At 47.1% G+C, this 20,282-nt stretch overlaps 1 protein-coding gene across 1 annotated transcript; it reads right to left on the reverse strand.

The window, feature by feature from the left end:
• Positions 1-583: 583 nt before the first annotated feature.
• On the reverse strand, positions 584-1,541 carry LOC117866708 (TPD1 protein homolog 1B). Its single transcript, XM_034750977.2, has 2 exons — positions 1,395-1,541; positions 584-1,156 (listed from the first exon to the last, which is right to left on the reverse strand). The coding sequence occupies exons 1-2, from the start codon at positions 1,450-1,452 to the stop codon at positions 831-833; spliced, it is 384 nt and encodes a 127-aa protein (XP_034606868.1). The 5' UTR covers positions 1,453-1,541; the 3' UTR covers positions 584-830.
• Between the last annotated feature and the right edge of the window lie 18,741 nt (positions 1,542-20,282).

Consider the following 20,282-nt stretch of genomic DNA (forward strand, 5'->3'; position numbering starts at 1 on the left):
TTCGTTTTTAATTGTGTTGGACTCACCCTCTCCTGTTAGTCTTACCATTTTTGTATTTTCATTATTCAACATGAGTTATTTTTGGATAACTACTTAAAAAACTTATGCAATATAGTAGTAGCCTAAAAATTTAGGATAAGTGATTAAAAAACTTATGCAATATACGTCAATCTTCCAAACTAACTCAACCTGGTAAGCTGAACTGGAAATGCAATCTAATTTATCAAATTTAGTAAAAAAATTTAGAGGGGAGGCAATATTTATATGTTATGCTATAGTTAGTTTATTTTATCTATTCGGATAGTATATTTTTTTGTAGTTTCATGTAAAATGAAATGCAATCAAAAGGAACTATCTATTTTCTGGAATACATGGGTGCAAACTAGATAAAAAAAGGCAAAATGCTTTGAGACGAATTTAATATGAATTTCAATTTCAAATAGTAATTCCTAATATACATGGTAACTCAAAATCCACGATTCATACAAAGCTTTTGGAGAATCCAGCAGAACAAGTTAAAGCTGACTCAGAGAACTTGCAAACAGTGGCAACAAACCAAGTAGCTTGGCCTCAAACCCTCAACTAAAAATCCATATAGCATGCCTTCCATCATGCATATATTTCACTCTATTCAGATTGAACTTAGCACTCCATGTTTCACATGAACAAAATTATTATACACGGATAGAGCTGAGGACCACTTTTCATCTTCCCTCTCTCTCTAACACACTGTACTTACACGTTTATTACTCGTTAGATCATTGTATTAAAGATGACAACATATTCTCGCCACCCATTACTCCAACAAGGGCAACTTGGAACATTGCTATCTAACACTGGCCGTCGACCTCCAAGCTCCTGGGAGTCATCTGGAAGAAGTGGTCCCAGGCATAACGGAAGCTCACGGCGCCCATGCTCTCGATCGGCCCGCCGCCGTTCACCAGGTAGACGCCTCCGTCGTCGGCTCGGAACACCGCCGGGTCCACCTCCACCGTAGTGGCGAAGCCGCCGCCGTCGAGGCGCACGTTCCTGACGCTGCACGAGCACAGGTTCTTCACCTCGACCTCGAACTCCATGTCGCCGCTGGACGCCGTCTCGCCCGTGTTGATGGTCTGCACCTGGATGCTGGACGTGCCGCATCGCTCGCCACTTGTACCTGTTACTAGTAAGTATGTGTAAGCGTAAACATGGAGTTTATGAGCAAGAATCGGCATAAGATTACTGTACGGGTACCAAGGAATAATCTTTCGCTGATAACCTCTCCTTGGCGTAAGTATAATCTAGGGCGATTGATTTCTAGATATTCAAATTTAGTGAACTACATCGTTATTTTGAAACTGATATCCTATCTGATAAAAATTTGCACAAGGAGCAGGCGATTTTGAATTCCCTACCTTGAAGAGAAACGGAGAAGAAGAGAGCAACAATCAGGAGCTTGAGCGCAGTAGCCATGTTTCTTCTTGGTCTTCCTTTCGGAGACAGGACTTTGCTGTGACCACCTATCTATTGGTTTCTGATGAAGTTGTTGCACAGCTGTGTTCAATTTATAGCGACAGGGACCGAGGCTCCGGCTCTCCATGAGGCGATCGGTACGAATCTGTACCGCCTCATTTGGTGGTCGCTTTCTTGGTGTGCCCATTGACCCAAAATTGGAAGACCCCCTTCCCCTGAATATAATATGGCCTCCCCTCCTTTCCTTCAAAGCTAAGTACATCCATGTTCGTCATTTGAAGTTGCAAAAGAGAAATGAACGGTGAAATAAAACGGGCTATGTTACTTAGTTCCATCTTTGCAGATTACATGTAGCTAAAACAATGCGAAGCAGGACTGTTACAGAATATATTGTCCATTTTCCATGCTGGTAATTGCAATAAGTGTTAAAACTTTTAGTATCTATGTGTGGTTCTGGTGTTTTTGATAAAAAATTATTACAGTGAGGATTTTAGAGTCTTTCTCCAAATGTAATAATTTCATTTTTTTTACTATATTCGTCAAAATTTGTATGTTTCCAAACAGAAAGAGATCTGTTGACGCCAGATTTTGACACGTGTAAAAATCTGCGTTAGGAGAAGAAAAGATCGGAAGATGCGGCGCGATACAAGGGCGACGATTGGAAATCGACCAATTGCTGCTACAGTCAAGGATCAGCCATTTGATGCTTCAGTTGAGGATCGACCGATTGATCCTTGGAGTTCCGCCTCGACCTACCCCTAAGGCTTGGGATCCGACACGCCCGACCCTCCAAGGGAGGATCTCCGCCTCGCCCGACCCCTAAGGCTTGGGATCGGACGCGCCCGACCCTCTAAGGGAGGATCTCCGCCTTGCCTGACCCCTGAGGCTTGGGGTCGGACGCGCCCGACCCCTCCAAAGGAGGATCTCCGCCTCACCCGACCCCTGAGGCTTGGGGTCGGACGGGTCGGGTGTTGGAGGTATGCCCTAGAGGCAATCATAGAGATGATGATATTCCATTTGTATCCATGATTTGTATATTGTGTTCATTGAATATCCATTAAAGGCTACTTGAATTGATTTGCAATTATGTGAATTGTATGTGAAACTCTTTACTTGTATGGTTATTCTAAAGTTGTCCCTAGTCGGAGTTCATGTGAGGACACACATGAATATTAGACTGGCACATGTATTAGTTGATGACTATGTTTCACAAGTCATGGACATGGAGATGTTGAACTAATAATATGGACACATGTGGAGACATGTGTTAGGACTGACCCAACACGAGAAGTAGTTCTCTCTTTAAACAACATATACGCTTTGTCCTTAGACCTGAGATTGTCGCATGTATTCTAGATGTGGATCGACCTACTTAGGGGCTATTAAACGCTACGCCGTAACAGGGTAGTTATAAAGGTAGCTTTCGGGTTTGTCAAGAAGCATGCTATGAGACATGGTCAATCAAGATGGGATTTGCCCCTCTCTGATTGAGAGAGATATCTCTGGGCCCCTCGAGTGATCGGATCCTAAAATGCATGGCCATGCTACGTATGGTTAAGAGTTAACCTACAAAGGGATTCCGAATCACAGGATCGAGAAAGAGCGGTCGGCTTGAAGCTAGACCAAATATCGTGAGGTAAGGGGAATAGCATGTATATTATGTTGTGATGGTTCGTCTGATATGATCTTCGTATGCGTATAGGAGTTGGCACGTCTTGCTAGAGGCCGCTACCGACTATTGGGCCGAGTAGGAGTACTCGGGCCATGTCTATACGTATCCGAACCCATAGGGTCACACACTTAAGGGGCTGGAAGCCCAATTCGGATCTGATCCGAGTTGGATTAGGTTTAGGAGTACTAATGGGCCTCGGATCCAGAGGCCCATCAGGAACCTCTATAAATAGAGGGGTGGGGGCGCCCTAGGGTTCACACCTTTTTGGCGAAACACACCTGCCGTGCCTCCCACGCCCTCGCCTGTTGCAACTCGCGGATCTAGCAGTCCAGCTTGCGACGCTTCCTCCCTGCACGTGTGGATACCTTGGAGGTGTTGCGCCTGCAGCACTTGGACGAGCCGCCGACGAGCCGCCGACGAGCCACGACGAGCCGACGACGAGCCGCGGCACCGGAGGCGATCTTGCTGTGCACGTGGACGAGCTGCTGAGGAGCTGCTGGACGTGATCGACTACGTACGACTACGTTGATCGACTACGTACGACTACGTGATCGTCTTCACTGCATCGACGCATATCTACATCTTCCGCACCAGTAGTGCGTCGAGTGGTAATCCCGTGATCCTTATACGGCAGTTCTTCCTGGTTATACGCGGTAGAAATTTTGATTTGCGCTAGTGTAGCCTACCTCGTATCCCAACAGTGGTATCAGAGCCGTAGCTGCTTAGTTTTGGATTCGGGATGTGTGCATATGGAGATATGCGAGTTCTCTGTTTGATCTATGTCCTGATTTCGTGCCCTTGCTGCAATGGTAGTGTAACGACATACTCCTACCGGTCGGTTTCCGCCATCGGAGTTAAGTGATACACGTAAATCCAGTTGCAGTGAGCGAAGATCAATATGATTGGTCGAATCGAGATCCAGGTTCATACGCCAGGCACATTAGATGTGCAATCGTAGATGGGATCTACTGCCGGGGTCGGGATTTTGCCGTATGCGTATGCTTCGGTAAATCAGCCGTAACTTTTCGGTACGATCTCGGATCGAGGCGATTTCTATACGAAAATTGATCTACAGAAAAAGTTACACATGAATTTCAACCGCTTCGCTGTTTTCAGCGAGATTAGATTTCTCAAATTCGGCTTGGAAGATGGAGTTTCGGGCCTCCGAAGTTTGGAACGTTAGGACGCCTAACTCTGTTTTGCAGGATGTATGTATGTATCTTGTGATCAGTATGGCCCCTTGTGTATGTGATGCATGTGTGTAACTCATTCGTGACCTGCGTGTCACGCGTACGGCAACACGGCAGGAGCCATATGTGTTGTCACTTTATTGTATTTAATGGTTTGCGTACCAATCTGTGATGATCCGAGCAACTATGTAATCTTCATTACTAGATTCTTTACTAGCTATTAGGCGTAATAGCATGCTCTAGTTCTTGGAGGACTCATCACCAGGAGGATGGCGCACATGGTACATGGAGATGGAGATCACCATGGTGAACAGGTTCTATGGAGATGGAGATCACCATATGAAAACGGGCCATACTGTGTCACAAGCTGTGTGAATGCTATTCTGCTTATGTTTTACTTTCTGCATGCTGTGATGTTAGAAGTAGAATGATCCCTCGCAAATTTTAAGTTAGTATGCCCTCCCAACTAAAACTTGCACCGTCCCATGTCTTGTACAATTAGTGGTGGGTCTATGAAATTAGGGTGCCACTAGTTTTCCTTGACTAGACGGGTTTGTGTCGGACATTTACACGCATAAGGGTTGGTTTGCTTAACAAGGTTATCTTAACGGTTAAGGACCTTGGGGCATAAAGGTTGGGCGCCGAGACATAGAGATGTCACCCAACAACAGGAGTCATATGTGATATGATTAGCAAAAGTTGCTTACCAATCTACCTCGTTTGCTAGCGGTGATGCTAAAGCTCACTAGTGGACTTGTTAGTTGTGGATCCTGAATCACTAAGTTTCAATAGAGGGATATTGATTTTAGTGGGAGTAGATTCTGTTAAAATAGTTTAATGTAATTTGCTCTATCATGGATACGTTTGTCTTAGTGTATTTTGCATTACTTTTGTTGTAGATTAAATGGCACCTAGCAACACCACCGCATCTTTTGCTTTGCGTTCGGTCCTTGAGAAGGACAAGTTGAATGGAACAAACTACTCGGATTGGATCCGTAACCTGAGAATTGTTCTCAGGGCTGAGAAAAAGGAAGATGTTCTAGACACCCCACTACCACCAGTACCTGCTGATGATGCATCTGCTGCCGTTAAGGCTGCTTACAAGAACGCATTTGATGCTAATCTTGAGGTAAGCTGCCTTATGCTTACTTGCATGGAACCCGAGCTGCAGATGCAGTTCGAAACAAATCATGAGGCTCACGATATGATCATGGCGCTCAAGGACATGTTCCAGACACAGGCTAGGACCGAAAGGTTCAATGTGTCCAAAGCCTTTCTGGAGTGCAAGTTAGCAGAAGGCGCAGCAGTAGGACCACATGTGATCAAGATGGTTGGTTACACTCAGCGATTGGAGAAGCTGGGCTTCCCAATGGGCAAAGAGTTGGCCACTGACTTCATTCTTTCATCTCTTCCGCCTAGCTATGGGAACTTCATCTCGAACTACCATATGCATGGGACGGAGAAGGGTCTGAATGAACTGTGTGGTATGCTCAAGACAGCAGAGGTAGACATTAAGAAAAGCGCTAGTACCAGCCATGTGATGGCTGTACAGAACAAGCCTACCTTTAAGAAGAAGGGCAATTCTTGGAAGAAGAAGGGCAAGGCTGGAGTGTCCAAGCCAAACCCAGCGCCCAAGGCTAAAGCTGGACTTGCTCCAGATAAAGAGTGCTTTTACTGTCATGAACTTGGTCACTGGAAGAGAAACTGCAAGCAGTACCTAGCTTCGTTGAGGAACGGCGGAAGTAAGAGTACTTCTACCTCAGGTACGCTTGTTGTTAATGTTATAGACAACATATTTCTCGCTGATACAGTTATTAATTCTTGGGTATTTGATACCGGATCGGTTGCTCATATTTGCAATTCGATGCAGGGAATGATAAGAAGTAGAAGCGTGGAAAGAGGAGAAGTTGATTTCCGCATGGGCAATAATGCAAGAGTTGCTGCGTTGACCGTCGGGACGATGCAACTCCACCTCCCATCAGGATTTATTATGGAGTTGAATAATTGTTATTTTGTTCCTAGTTTAAGTCGAAACATTTTGTCTCCTTCATATTTGATGAAGGATGGTTATTCATTTGCGAGTGAAAACAATGGTTGTGTGATCTCTAAGAATAATATGTTTATGGCTTTTGCACCCATTGTGAATGGATTATTTGTTTTAAATCTTGATGGTTCACCTGTCTGTAATGTAAGTGCTAAAAGGCCTCGGCCTAATGATTTGAGTCCTACCTACTTGTGGCACTGTCGTTTGGGTCATATAAGTGAAAAGCGCATGAAGAAGCTCCATTCTGATGGACTTCTAACTTCGTTTGATTTTGAATCATACGAGACATGTGAGGCTTGCTTGCTAGGCAAAATGACCAAGACGCCTTTCACAGGATTTCCTGAGAGAGCAGTAGACTTGTTGGAACTCGTACATAGTGATGTATGCGGACCAATGAGCACGACAGCTAGAGGAGGATTCCAATACTTCATAACTTTCACTGATGATTTTAGTAGATATGGCTATGTCTACTTGATGAGGCACAAGTCTGAAACCTTTGAAAAGTTCAAGGAATTTCAGAATGAAGTTGAAAATCAGCGTGGCAAGAAAATTAAGGCCTTACGATCTGATCGTGGAGGCGAGTATTTGAGCCACGAGTTTAGCAATCATCTAAAGAGTTGCGGAATTGTTCCACAACTTACGCCGCCTGGAACACCTCAGAGAAACGGTGTGTCCGAGCGACGTAATCGAACTTTGTTAGACATGGTTCGATCAATGATGAGCCAGTCGGACCTACCGTTGTCATTTTGGGGATACGCTCTAGAAACAGCAGCTTTCACACTTAATAGGGTACCATCTAAATCCGTAGTTAAGACACCATATGAGATATGGACTGGAAAGGTTCCTAGTTTGTCTTTTCTAAAGATTTGGGGATGTGAAGTGTTTGTCAAGCGACTTCAGTCGGACAAGATCACACCCAAGTCGGATAAGTGCATTTTCGTGGGATATCCAAAGGAAACTTTGGGATATTATTTCTACAACCGATCAGAAGGCAAAGTGTTTGTCGCTCGGAACGGGGTTTTCCTAGAGAAAGAGTTTCTCAAAGGAGAAAAGAGTGGAAAGACAGTGCATCTTGAAGAAGTTCAAGATGAGCCAATCGGGCAAGAATCAATGAGTGATGCTAACGTAGCAGAACAAGTTGAGATACCCATGGCAAGAGAAGCACCGCCACAACCACGAAGGTCAGCAAGGCTCCGCGAAATGCGAGAAATATTATTGTTGGACAATGATGAGCCTGCGACTTATGCAGAAGCAATGATGGACCCAGACTCCGAAAAATGGCAGAGTGCCATGCAATCCGAAATAGAGTCCATGGGAGACAATCAAGTTTGGAACTTGGTTGACCCGCCTGATGGTGTTAAAGCCATAGAGTGCAAGTGGATCTATAAGAAGAAAAAGGACATGGATGGAAATGTTCATATCTATAAAGCACGACTTGTCGCAAAAGGTTTTCGACAAGTTCAAGGAGTTGACTACGACGAGACCTTCTCGCCCGTAGTGATGCTTAAGTCCATTCGGATTATTCTAGCTATAGCTGCATATTTCGATTATGAGATATGGTAGATGGATGTCAAGGCAGCTTTCCTGAATGGAAACCTAGCTGAGGACGTGTATATGATACAGCCTGAGGGTTTTGTCGATCCGAAAAATGCTGGAAAGGTATGCAAGCTTCAGAGATCCATTTATGGATTGAAGCAAGCATCTAGGAGTTGGAACATTCGTTTTGATGAAGTGGTCAAAGGGTTTGACTTCACCAAGAATGAAGAAGAGTCTTGTGTTTACAAGAAGGTTAGTGGGAGCTCTGTAGTATTTCTAATCTTATATGTGGATGACATATTACTGATTGGAAATAACATTCCTATGCTTGAGTCCGTAAAGACTTCACTGAAAACTAGTTTTTCGATGAAGGACTTAGGGGAAGCGGCATATATTCTGGGCATTAAGATCTATAGAGATAGATCGAGAAGGCTTATAGGTTTGAGCCAAGATACTTATATTGACAAAGTGTTGAAGCGGTTCAGCATGGAAGGGGCAAAGAAAGGGTTCTTGCCTATGTCACATGGCATACATCTCAGCAAGACTCAGTGTCCTTCGACTGCTGATGAGCGGGATCGCATGAGTAGAGTGCCATATGCCTCGGCTATTGGATCTATCATGTATGCAATGATAAGTAGTCGCCCAGATGTTTCATATGCGCTAAGTATGACAAGCAGACACCAATCTGATCCAGGTGAGAGTCACTGGACAGCGGTGAAAAACAATCTTAAGTACTTGAGAAGGACTAAAGATATGTTCCTCGTCTATGGAGGTCAGGAGGAGCTCGTTGTAACAGGTTACACCGATGCTAGTTTCCAAACCGACAGAGATGATTCAAAGTCACAATCAGGATTTGTTTTCACGCTAAATGGTGGTGCTGTTAGTTGGAAGAGTTCCAAGCAGGAGACGGTGGCCGATTCTACGACAGAAGCCGAGTACATCGCGGCTTCGGAAGCCGCGAAGGAAGGTGTTTGGATAAGGAATTTCCTCATTGAGCTTGGTGTGTTCCCAAATGCGTCCAGCCCATTGAATCTCTACTGTGATAATAATGGGGCAATTGCGCAAGCAAAGGAGCCAAGGAACCACCAGAAGAACAAACACGTAATGCGGCGAGTTCATCTCATTCGAGACTTCGTTAACCGGGGTGAGATCAAGATATGCAAAATACACACGGATCTGAACATTTCTGATCCGTTGACAAAACCACTCCCGCAGGCTAAGCATGATGCGCATGTAAGAGCTATGGGTATTAGATACCTTCTAGATTGACTCTAGTGCAAGTGGGAGACTGTTGGAGGTATGCCCTAGAGGCAATCATAGAGATGATGATATTCCATTTGTATCCATGATTTGTATATTGTGTTCATTGAATATCCATTAAAGGCTACTTGAATTGATTTGCAATTATGTGAATTGTATGTGAAACTCTTTACTTGTATGGTTATTCTAAAGTTGTCCCTAGTCGGAGTTCATGTGAGGACACACATGAATATTAGACTGGCACATGTATTAGTTGATGACTATGTTTCACAAGTCATGGACATGGAGATGTTGAACTAATAATGTGGACACATGTGGAGACATGTGTTAGGACTGACCCAACACGAGAAGTAGTTCTCTCTTTAAACAACATATACGCTTTGTCCTTAGACCTGAGATTGTCGCATGTATTCTAGATGTGGATCGACCTACTTAGGGGCTATTAAACGCTACGCCGTAACAGGGTAGTTATAAAGGTAGCTTTCGGGTTTGTCAAGAAGCATGCTATGAGACATGGTCAATCAAGATGGGATTTGCCCCTCTCTGATTGAGAGAGATATCTCTGGGCCCCTCGAGTGATCGGATCCTAAAATGCATGGCCATGCTACGTATGGTTAAGAGTTAACCTACAAAGGGATTCCGAATCACAGGATCGAGAAAGAGCGGTCGGCTTGAAGCTAGACCAAATATCGTGAGGTAAGGGGAATAGCATGTATATTATGTTGTGATGGTTCGTCTGATATGATCTTCGTATGCGTATAGGAGTTGGCACGTCTTGCTAGAGGCCGCTACCGACTATTGGGCCGAGTAGGAGTACTCGGGCCATGTCTATACGTATCCGAACCCATAGGGTCACACACTTAAGGGGCTGGAAGCCCAATTCGGATCTGATCCGAGTTGGATTAGGTTTAGGAGTACTAATGGGCCTCGGATCCAGAGGCCCATCAGGAACCTCTATAAATAGAGGGGTGGGGGCGCCCTAGGGTTCACACCTTTTTGGCGAAACACACCTGCCGTGCCTCCCACGCCCTCGCCTGTTGCAACTCGCGGATCTAGCAGTCCAGCTTGCGACGCTTCCTCCCTGCACGTGTGGATACCTTGGAGGTGTTGCGCCTGCAGCACTTGGACGAGCCGCCGACGAGCCGCCGACGAGCCACGACGAGCCGACGACGAGCCGCGGCACCGGAGGCGATCTTGCTGTGCACGTGGACGAGCTGCTGAGGAGCTGCTGGACGTGATCGACTACGTACGACTACGTTGATCGACTACGTACGACTACGTGATCGTCTTCACTGCATCGACGCATATCTACATCTTCCGCACCAGTAGTGCGTCGAGTGGTAATCCCGTGATCCTTATACGGCAGTTCTTCCTGGTTATACGCGGTAGAAATTTTGATTTGCGCTAGTGTAGCCTACCTCGTATCCCTACATCGGGATGGGTTTGAGCCCTTGACGTGTGGGTCCTGATCGGTTACCTCCTTGCTAAAGAGGTGATTGGGCCGATGTGGGCTTAAAAAGGATTATGAAGATGAAAGAGGAGGTCAGCCCATGAAGCGCGTAAAGATAGTACGAATCGTACTTGTAAATATTCGTTTTCTGTTTAGATTTGGGGATAGAGTTCTAATCGGATAAGAAGTTTTTCTGTTTAAAGTTAGAGATAGAGTTCTAGTTGGATTAGAAGTCGTTTGTACTGGGCTATAGATAGCCACCCTTATGGGTCTGTAAAATAACAATCAATTCAATACAACAAACTACTTTTTCCTCGTACTTACTTTCAAGCAGGCGACTTCGCCAACACTTTTTCTCCTTTTTCACGAGTTCGTACGGGTTGGCGGGGCTGCATCAACTTGATCTCCGGCTGATCTTGTAAGTTCCGTTTATCGAGTAATTTCTAAACTTTAACTTCGGGCGCATCGCTGTCGTTTCGTTTAGATTTATTCACTAGTTATCGATATTCACTAGAATTCTAGGTTCTACCTGTCGTTCTAGTTTTATCAGCAGTTATCCAGCTTGGAATTAGAACCTTCGGCTTTATTATATCTTGTTACTTAATTTACTGCTTTCATATAGCCGATCGGATCTGTTCCTAGTGTTGCTACTTTAGCGTTGTTTAGATTGCTCTAGTAGTTTTCTCTACAAACGTTACCTAGTAATCGGTTGCCTCATAGCCGATTTCCTTCATTACCGCAAATCGGCCGATTCGCTGATAAGCTTTCCTAAGATCGGAACTGTAGCCGATTGCGACCCCTTGGAACTGACACGTCTATTTCCTTGCCAATCAACAGGTCAGATTGGCTGGCACACCGTGTGAACCGCACCAGGGCGATTCACCCGAATAGGAGCGAAGCAGATTCTCCCGGGTCGTGTGTCCGATGCTGGGAATGCGATCAGTGATTTCTAGCGCCAACACACTTTTGGCACGCCCGGTGGGACCAATACAACCGCCACCATGTCGAAAGCTGCTGAAGTCTCCGAAGATAACGTCATCGAAGTGACAAAGGAAGATCTCAGGGATGACCAAAAGGAAGAACTAGAGAAGCAGATGGCATACTACCGGAAGGCATGCCTGTAGTCCTTCAGTCGCACCAGAAGCGGGGAAACTATCAAAAAGACTCCATTTCCAACTCCCCGCCAGATCACAATCACCGAGGACTTGGACAAGATGTCCAAGATGGTCCGGCAGTTCGTCTATCAAGCTTTCATCGATCAATCCCCGGTGCTTGCGAATACGGTGTACAATGCCATCATCAGCTCCTTGGCTAGCGGAGTATCTCAAGGGTACAAGGGACCGGCATATGCTCCGCCGATTTCGCCAAACAAGAGTTATCCGAATTCGGCTTCTCAGCCGATCCAATTTCCAGTTGGGGGTTCAGGCACTTCCTCATCATCGATCCCTATGGGGTTTACTGGCACACAACACCTCCAGCCACATCCCGTTTAGTTGTCCTCTGCGCAGTTCCTTCCGGTTAATCCAGCGCCTTGGGGGGCACCATCAGCGACGGCCGTTGAGGATCAATCGACCAATCAGGGAAGTCCCCGATTCCAGGCGTCTTTCCAGGCAGCCACTCGACCTACTATGCCGCCGTATCAGCCTGACGCACCAGAGATGGGCAAAGCAGCAGAGCTCGTACTATATGATGAAACGAGTGGCTCATTCAAACAGCCGACCCTGAATACGCAGCCGGCTATAACACATCAAATGCCACATACTTTCACTCAGCATCAAGTCATCCCGCCGCCGATATACCAGCACGTACCAGTCCCTCAGCCGACGGTTTACCAGCAACAGCCGGACTGGTCGGCACGTATAGCAGAGGTGATTCAGGAACAATTCGGCTTGAAGCTGAAGATGCAGACTTACACCTACAGGACACCGTACCCATCTACGTACGACTTACTGCCGTTTCCCCATCGGTATAAAGTTCCTGACTTCACCAAGTTTTCGGGGATGGATGACACCTCAACCGTAGAACACGTGAACAGATTCATCATCCAATGCGGAGAGGCAGCGGCGCAAGATGCTCTACGGGTGCAGCTTTTCTCGTCATCCTTGTCTGGGTCGACCTTCCTTCTACCGAACAACTGAAGAAGATGAAATATTGCAAGTGGCACAACACTACCTCCCATGACACTAATGAGTGCAAAATCTTTCGGCAGCAGATACAAATGGCCATTGAGCAGGGCAGACTTAAATTTGAAGTGCCAACAAAACCAGCCAAGCTGATGAAGATCGATCAGCACCCCTTCCCTACCAACATGGTTGACACAGGGAATAACTCGCTCCAAACCAAGGTGCTGACATCCGAATCGGCTAAAAAGAGTGGCGCTGTAGACCCCAGAAATCAAGCGGCGCCTGAAGATGTCAAGGGGAAGCGACGGATGGAAGACGATGACGGCGGATCAGGAGAACCACGCATTACTTCCCAATTCCTCCTCAACAAATATCAGCGGCAACATGAACGCTTAAGATCCCGGGAAGAAGCGATGCGGTGACATGAAGATCACTGGAGATGCCCGTTCTTCATCCACTGTTGGGAAAGCAACCTCAGGTTACCTTCGGCCGATAATTGCCTGGAGTGCAACGGCCCGTATTGTAACAATCGGCCGTTCAACAGGTCTCGCTCCAGAGATGGGAGACCAGAGCCGATCAGCAGGAGCTGGCGCGACCAAGACGACCAGCGCCCTCCCGTAGGTGATCGGCTGGGGGGCAGAAGTGACCGGTATGACCGGTCGGAAGGCAGGCGCCATGATGGGCCGGGGGGCAGATTTGATCGACATGACCGACCGAAAAATAGGGCCAGCGTCCACAGTTCGCTTGAAGAGATGGCCGATGCTCGAGTGTCAGACGAGAACCCTTTAGGACGCGAACCAGAATGGGAACGCGCCAGGCCACGAACCAAACCAGTGAACCCCAGGTGGTGTCCCGATGGATTGACCAAATCTCAAAAACGAAGAATCCAGCATCTCCGCCAGTGGGAACAACAGGAAGAAGAACAACAGTACACGACGGACAAGAGGGAAGGCAGGTCTCAGGTATGGCACCCCAAAAGAAATGACAGAGGAGGCGACGAATCGGCAGGTGACGAATCGGCAGCCGACATCGGCATGGTTTTCATACTGACGATGGAGTTCATGACTCCTGCCGACCGACAGGACATATCGGTGATGGAAGAACAGATGGCGCAATTGGCTTTGGAGCCAATGACAGCCACATTCGAGAAGCCCGAAGACGACAAACGGCAACACCTGAAAGCGTTGTTTCTTAAAGGGCATGTCAACGGCCGACCCCTCACCAGGTTAATGGTAGACGGAGGAGCTGCAGTCAACATCATGCCATACGCCATGCTCCGGAAGCTTGGGAAGGGCGATGATGACCTGACCAAGACAGATATGATGCTCAAGGACTTCGAAGGCAACGTATCCCCCGCTCGCGGCGCCCTCTGTGTCGACCTCACCATCGACAGTAAGACCCTTCCTACTACTTTCTTTATTATTAATGGAAAGAGGTCCTACAACATGCTACTTGGCCGAGACTGGATACATGCAAATTGCTGTGTTCCATCTACAATGCATCAATGTCTTGTACAATGGGTCGGCAACAACATCGAGGTGGTCACAGCCGATTCCGCATACAACATCGCGGCAGCCGACACGCAGCAGTGGAGCTACGAAACCGTCAAGTGCATATCCGGGAGAATATGGGATACTGACTTCTTGAATTTGTCCGATTTTGGCCTACAGCCGATCCGAGCAGTCGGCTCCGAAGACTCCGACTAAATGGATCAGTTCGCCCGAGAAGATGGGAAGCTAGGGCACAGGTTCACGTCGGCCGATTCATTAGAGATGATAGACTTAGGCGATGGCACCAAACCAAAGCCGACATATATTAGTGCAAATTTAGATCCGGAATACAAATGTAAACTGACAAGTTTGTTAAGAGCATTTAAGGATTGTTTTGCTTGGGAGTATCATGAGATGCCCGGATTAGACCGATCTATTGTTGCACATCGGCTACCCATAAAACCAGGATATCGGCCGTATCAACAGCCTGCACGGCGGTGCAATCCTAAAATCCTACCAGACATAAAAGCCAAAATAACTCGGCTAATCGAAGCAAAATTTATTCGGCAATGCCGTTATGCCGAGTGGATCTCCAACATTGTACCAGTATACAAGAAGAATGGAAAGCTACGCGTGTGCGTCGATTTCAAGAATCTTAATCAGGCCACACCAATGGACGGATACCCCATGCCGACGGCCGATGTGCTGATAGATGCCGCCGTGGGACACAAGGTTATTAGTTTCATGGACGGAAACGTTGGGTACAATCAGATACTTATGGCCGAAGAAGACATACCCAAAACGGCCTTCAGATGCCCAGGTCACCTTGGTTTATTCGAGTGGGTGGTAATGACTTTCGGTTTAAAAAATGCTGGCGCCACGTATCAGAGAGCCATGAACTATATATTTCACAAACTCATCGGCATACTGGTAGAAATCTACATCGACGACGTCATAGTCAAGTCAAAAGGAAACGAGGAGCATCTGGCCAATTTGCGAAAAGTGTTGGAATGCACTAAGAAACATGGGCTGAAGATGAATCCGAATAAGTGTGCCTTCAGCGTATCCGCCGGACAATTCTTAGGATTCATGGTGCACGAGCGGGGAATAGAAATCAATCAGAAGACTATAGCGGCCATCAACAAAGTCGTGGCCCCGCAGAATAAAACTGAGTTGCAATCTCTAATCGGCAAAGTGAATTTCATCAGAAGATTCATATCTAATCTATCTGGGCGAATCCAAGCTTTCACACCACTATTAAAGTTGAAGCCCGACCAGGAGTTTATATGGGGGGAAGAGCAACGCAAGGCACTGGAAGATATCAAGCAGTACTTGGTCTCACCACCGGTATTGGTCCCTCCTCAAACTGGTAAGCCGTTTAAACTATATTTATCAGCCGATGAAAAAGCTATTGGGTCGGCTCTGGTCCAGGAGTTCGAGGGAAAGGAACGAGTAATTATTATGTCAGTAGAAGACTTCTGGATGCCGAAACAAGGTATCCTCCAGTGGAGCGGTTGTGCCTATGCCTTTACTTCTCATGTACCAAACTCAGGCACTATTTGCTATCGGCGGAATGTGTGGTCATATGCAAAGACGACGTGGTAAAATACATGCTGTCATTGCCGATTTTGAAAGGACGAATCGGTAAATGGATCTTAGCTTTGTCAGAGTTTGACCTTCGGTATGAATCGGCGAAAGCCGTCAAGGGTCAGGTCATGGCCGATTTTGTCGCCCAACACTGCGGACCAGAGGCTACCTTCATGGAACCGGTACCTTGGACTTTATACTTTGATGGGTCGTCATGTGGGGTCGGATCAGGAATCGGCATCATCCTCATATCGCCTCGGGGGGCAAGCTATGATTTTTCTCTGCCGATAGAAGCGACCGCCACTAACAATCAAGCAGAGTACCGAGCTGTACTGAAGGGATTACAATTGCTAAGAGAAGTCAAGGCTGATTCTGTCGAAATTTTTGGGGATTCCATGCTTATTGTGGATCAATTAACAGGGAAGTCCGAATGCAAAGATGATGTATTGAGGATCTATTACGAAGATTGCCTGCAGCTTTTAAAAGAGTTCAAATCGGCAGTAATCGAACACATCCCAAGGAATCACAACGAGGATGCCAACAAGCTCGCCCAACACGCATCTGGGTATCGGCCGATTCAAGGCGCTATGGCTCTGGAGCTTGCGGCCGATGACTGGCGAAAAGAAATTGCCGATTACCTGAAAGATCCATCTAAGAAAGTGGATCGGCGGGTGCGTTTCCATGCTACCAAATACGTACTACTGGAAGACGACTTGTTCTACTGAACAATTGACGGCGTCCTACTCAAGTGTCTGGGAACGGAGGAGGCTAAGACTCTGATGGGAGAAATCCATGAAGGAGTGTGTGGAGCCCACCAGTCGGCTCATAAGATGAAATGGATGATCAGGAATAATGGGTATTACTGGCCGACGATCCTCGAAGATTGCTTCAAATATTATAAGGGATGCCAGGATTGTCAGAAATTCGGGAATGTCCAACGTGCGCCCGCGTCAGCCATGAATCCCATTATCAAACCATGGTCGTTCAGAGGATGGGGAATAGACCTCATCGGCCAAATTTATCCTCCATCAAGCAAAGGGCACAAATTCATTCTAGTTGCCACCGATTACTTCACCAAATGGGTGGAAGCAATTCCGTTAAGAGCCGTAACATCGGCTGCCATGGTCGACTTCGTAAGGGACCATATCGTCTACCGATTCGGCATTCCCCAGACTATCACAACCGATCAAGGGACAATGTTCACATCAGGAGAATTCGAGGAGTTCACGGCCGATATGGGAATCAAATTGTTAAACTCCTCTCCATATTATGCCCAAGCTAATGGCTAGGCCGAATCCTCCAACAAAGGGATAATAAAATTAATCAAGAGGAAGATAGAGGAGCAGCCGAAAAAGTGGCATCTATGTGTGACTGAAGCCTTATGGGCATACAGGATGGCTTGCCATGGGTCCACCAAGTTGTCCCCTTATCACTTGGTGTACGGTCACGATGCAGTACTACCATGGGAAGTGAGGGCGGGGTCGAGACACACTTCGCTCCAGGACCAGTTGACGACCGACGACTACTCCTTACTCATGAAAAGGGAGCTTGATATGACTTGGCTGGCCAACGATTGAGAGCTTTGATAAGCATCGAGGAAAACAAGAAGAAAGTGGCCAGGTGGTATGATAAGAAGGTCAAAGTCAAGCAATTCTCTCCAGGGAACCTGGTTTGGAAGTTAGTGTTGCCGATTGGGTCGAAAGATCCTAAATTCGGAAAGTGGTCTCCTACATGGGAAGGGCCGTATAAAATCGGCAATGTGCTCCAGGAAATGCTTATATGCTGGAAACAATCAAAGGAGAAGAGTTTACTAGGGCTCTGAACGGAAGATACTTGAAAAGGTACTACCCTAGTATATGGGTCGGAGCATAAAGGATCGACCATGATAAACAGCACACAGCCGATACAAAAGGATTCGTCTAGAGAAAACATGTAATCGTCCAAATTGGCCGATATATTCATTCGGTACGGACGGTGGGTTACACGGCCGACAAGGTACAAGTCGCCCTTAGTACAAAAAATAATTAACCACGTTTTTTCTTACGCTCTCTCTCAGCCCGACCTAGTTCTATCAGAAGACGGATGTACTCTTCTTCTATCTCTTTCATCGCAGCATCCGCTTCGACTTGACGGGGGAGAGGGTGGCTCCGGTCCATTGTCGGGCGTGATGTTCCTGCTGCTGCATCTTCAAGGGCGACTTGTTGAGGAAGTAGATGACTTCTGTCGGCTTGAGGTCGCCGGCGGGTGTTGCCGTCCAGAAAATCCCAGATCCGTTGGATGTCGGCAGGGACATGCTCTTGGAGTTCGTCACGATGAGCCCTGATTAAGTCCTTGTCCTCTTGCGACAACGGTTCATCGGAGTGCATGAGTTCGATGGCTCATTCAAGTTCAGGGCTAAGGCCCCGTGGCTATAGAAAATGACGATCAAAAAGGTGATTCCCTTCAGAAGATCTAAACTGAGAAAAAGGGTGAAGGCAAAACTTTCACCTGGTTAACAGAGGAAGAGGAAGAGGATGAAGAAGACATGACTGAAAGGCGCACTGACGAAAGCAGGTTGGGAAGATGAAGTCGAGCTAGACTGGTACTCTCGGAACGGGGGCCTAGGCCGGCATTTATAAAAGGGAGGCGTAGATGTTTGGTAAGACGCATCCCATCGGAAGTGAAAAAGGTAATAAATAAAGGGTGTGCCGCAAAGGACGGTCAAAAGGGGCATTAAATGTTTGTACAAGAGCTGCCAGTACTTTTACAGGCCACCCAGAAGGGCATCGATAGCCGCGATCTCTCAGCGCCGGATCTGATCGGCAGAGTCCAGGACGCGTTGGTCATCTTCTGCCGATCCGGGGACTTCTGACGTATTGCAGTGGAGTTTGAGGGCTTCGTGAGCTAGGTGCTGCCTCTCCCGCTTCAGATCGGCGATGAAAGAGGGGAGTTCCTGGAGCCTCTTCTCTTCGGCGTTTATTGCCTTGGTCACCTGCTCCATCTCCTTGGCAAGTTCCGCCCTTCGGCGTTTGAGGCGATCTATCGTGCCGACGATCCCTGGGCGAGAGTCCTCCAGAAAGTGAATCCGTTGATGCACCTCTTGAGCTTGACGCTTGTATGTGTCTTCTTCTTCACGAGTCTTGGTCAACTTGGCGCGATCGGCCATGTGGCGCAGGGCCCTAAAGACCGGAATCCTCATTGACTCAATATATGCGGCCGGCGCCAAAGCTTCTTCTGGTACTCGCCCGCTGACGTCACCGAAAAGTTGCCGAATTGGCGAGGCGTCTTCTACCAATCGGCTGATGTCCTCTTGAAGAAGGGATCGGATGCTGGCGAGTTTGGCACGGACGTCATCAGGAACAGAGCTCAAGGTGACCTAGCGAGAGGCGACTTCCTCGTCATCGGAGAGTGTGACCGCAAATGAGAAAAGGCTGTTGTTAGGAGTGTCTTGTTCCTGGAAAATAACAAGACAAGAAGAGGGACAAGTCAGCTGATGATGGTAGCAAATCGGCCGAGTAAGGAGAGGAAGTCTCTTACCTCCTTAAAACGAATTTCTTCAAGTTGCGGTCGGGAGGCTGTTATCCTCGATTCAGGGGCTGGTTCCATTGATTCGTCATGAGTAGAAGGCTCCACTGGGATTGGTGCTGTGCTCGGGCCGGCCTCTTGAAAGATGACCGATTGAGTTGCTGCCGATTGTTGCAAGTCCACAGGAGGGATTTGTGCAGTCTAAAATAAGATGAGTTAGTATGAGGATGGCAATCGGTAGGATAAGACAACAAGTTTACCTGCATAGCTTCCACCAGTAACGATGCAGCGGCCGCTCTAGCTTGCGTGATGACTTGAGTTTCCATTTCTCCAGCAGCTGCAAGGGGCAATGCGGCAAAAGTTTCTACCGATGTGATCATAGGAGGGTCAGCCAATTCTATACGAGTTCGTACTCGGCGACTAGTCTTCTTGGTAACCTTCTTCCGCGTCTGCTTCGATCGGCCGGCGATCACATCCACGGAAGGGGCATCATAGCCGATAAGAGGGAAAATGGTGTAGGGGTGATGATCCTCTATCGGCCGGCCACTCCGACTGTGTGTTGGGGGAACACGATTTTCAGACTGGAATAACAGCAAGATGTTAGTATACATATTTAAATGCATCAGTAAAGGAATGAAGATCGGTTATGGGAAAATACCTCGGCGTTCGGATCGATGTTGGCTGGATCCAAGAGGTTGCAGTACATTGATGCGGAGGCGCAGAACAGGTACTGTTTCCATTCGGCCCACCATAACTTGAATTGTTGGACAGCAAAGGGAGCTACTATCCAGTCATTCAGATCTATGGTGCTAGAGTCTGGTATCTGATCTCGCAGCCGACTGTAGTCAAGGCCCTTGGTGGGCTCATCTCTGATCTTTGCTCGGCCGATGAAGTATGCCTGAATCGGCAGTTGACCCATGCCGAATTGCCGTGTTGCAACAGAAGGATTGTAGAATTCATATGTAGGGGCATCT

The sequence above is a fragment of the Setaria viridis genome, chromosome 8 (genome assembly GCF_005286985.2).
Source record: "Setaria viridis chromosome 8, Setaria_viridis_v4.0, whole genome shotgun sequence".
NCBI classification, from domain to species: Eukaryota; Viridiplantae; Streptophyta; class Magnoliopsida; order Poales; family Poaceae; genus Setaria; species Setaria viridis.

What these genes read in the sequence shown, in the direction of transcription:
- LOC117866708 (XM_034750977.2), bottom strand. Translation starts at nt 1,452, where the DNA reads ATGGCTACTGCGCTCAAGCTCCTGATTGTTGCTCTCTTCTTCTCCGTT. An exon ending in CTTCTCCGTTTCTCTTCAAG is followed by an intron (nt 1,157 to 1,394) that starts GTAGGGAATTCA and finishes TACTAGTAACAG; the next exon opens with GTACAAGTGGCGAGCGATGC.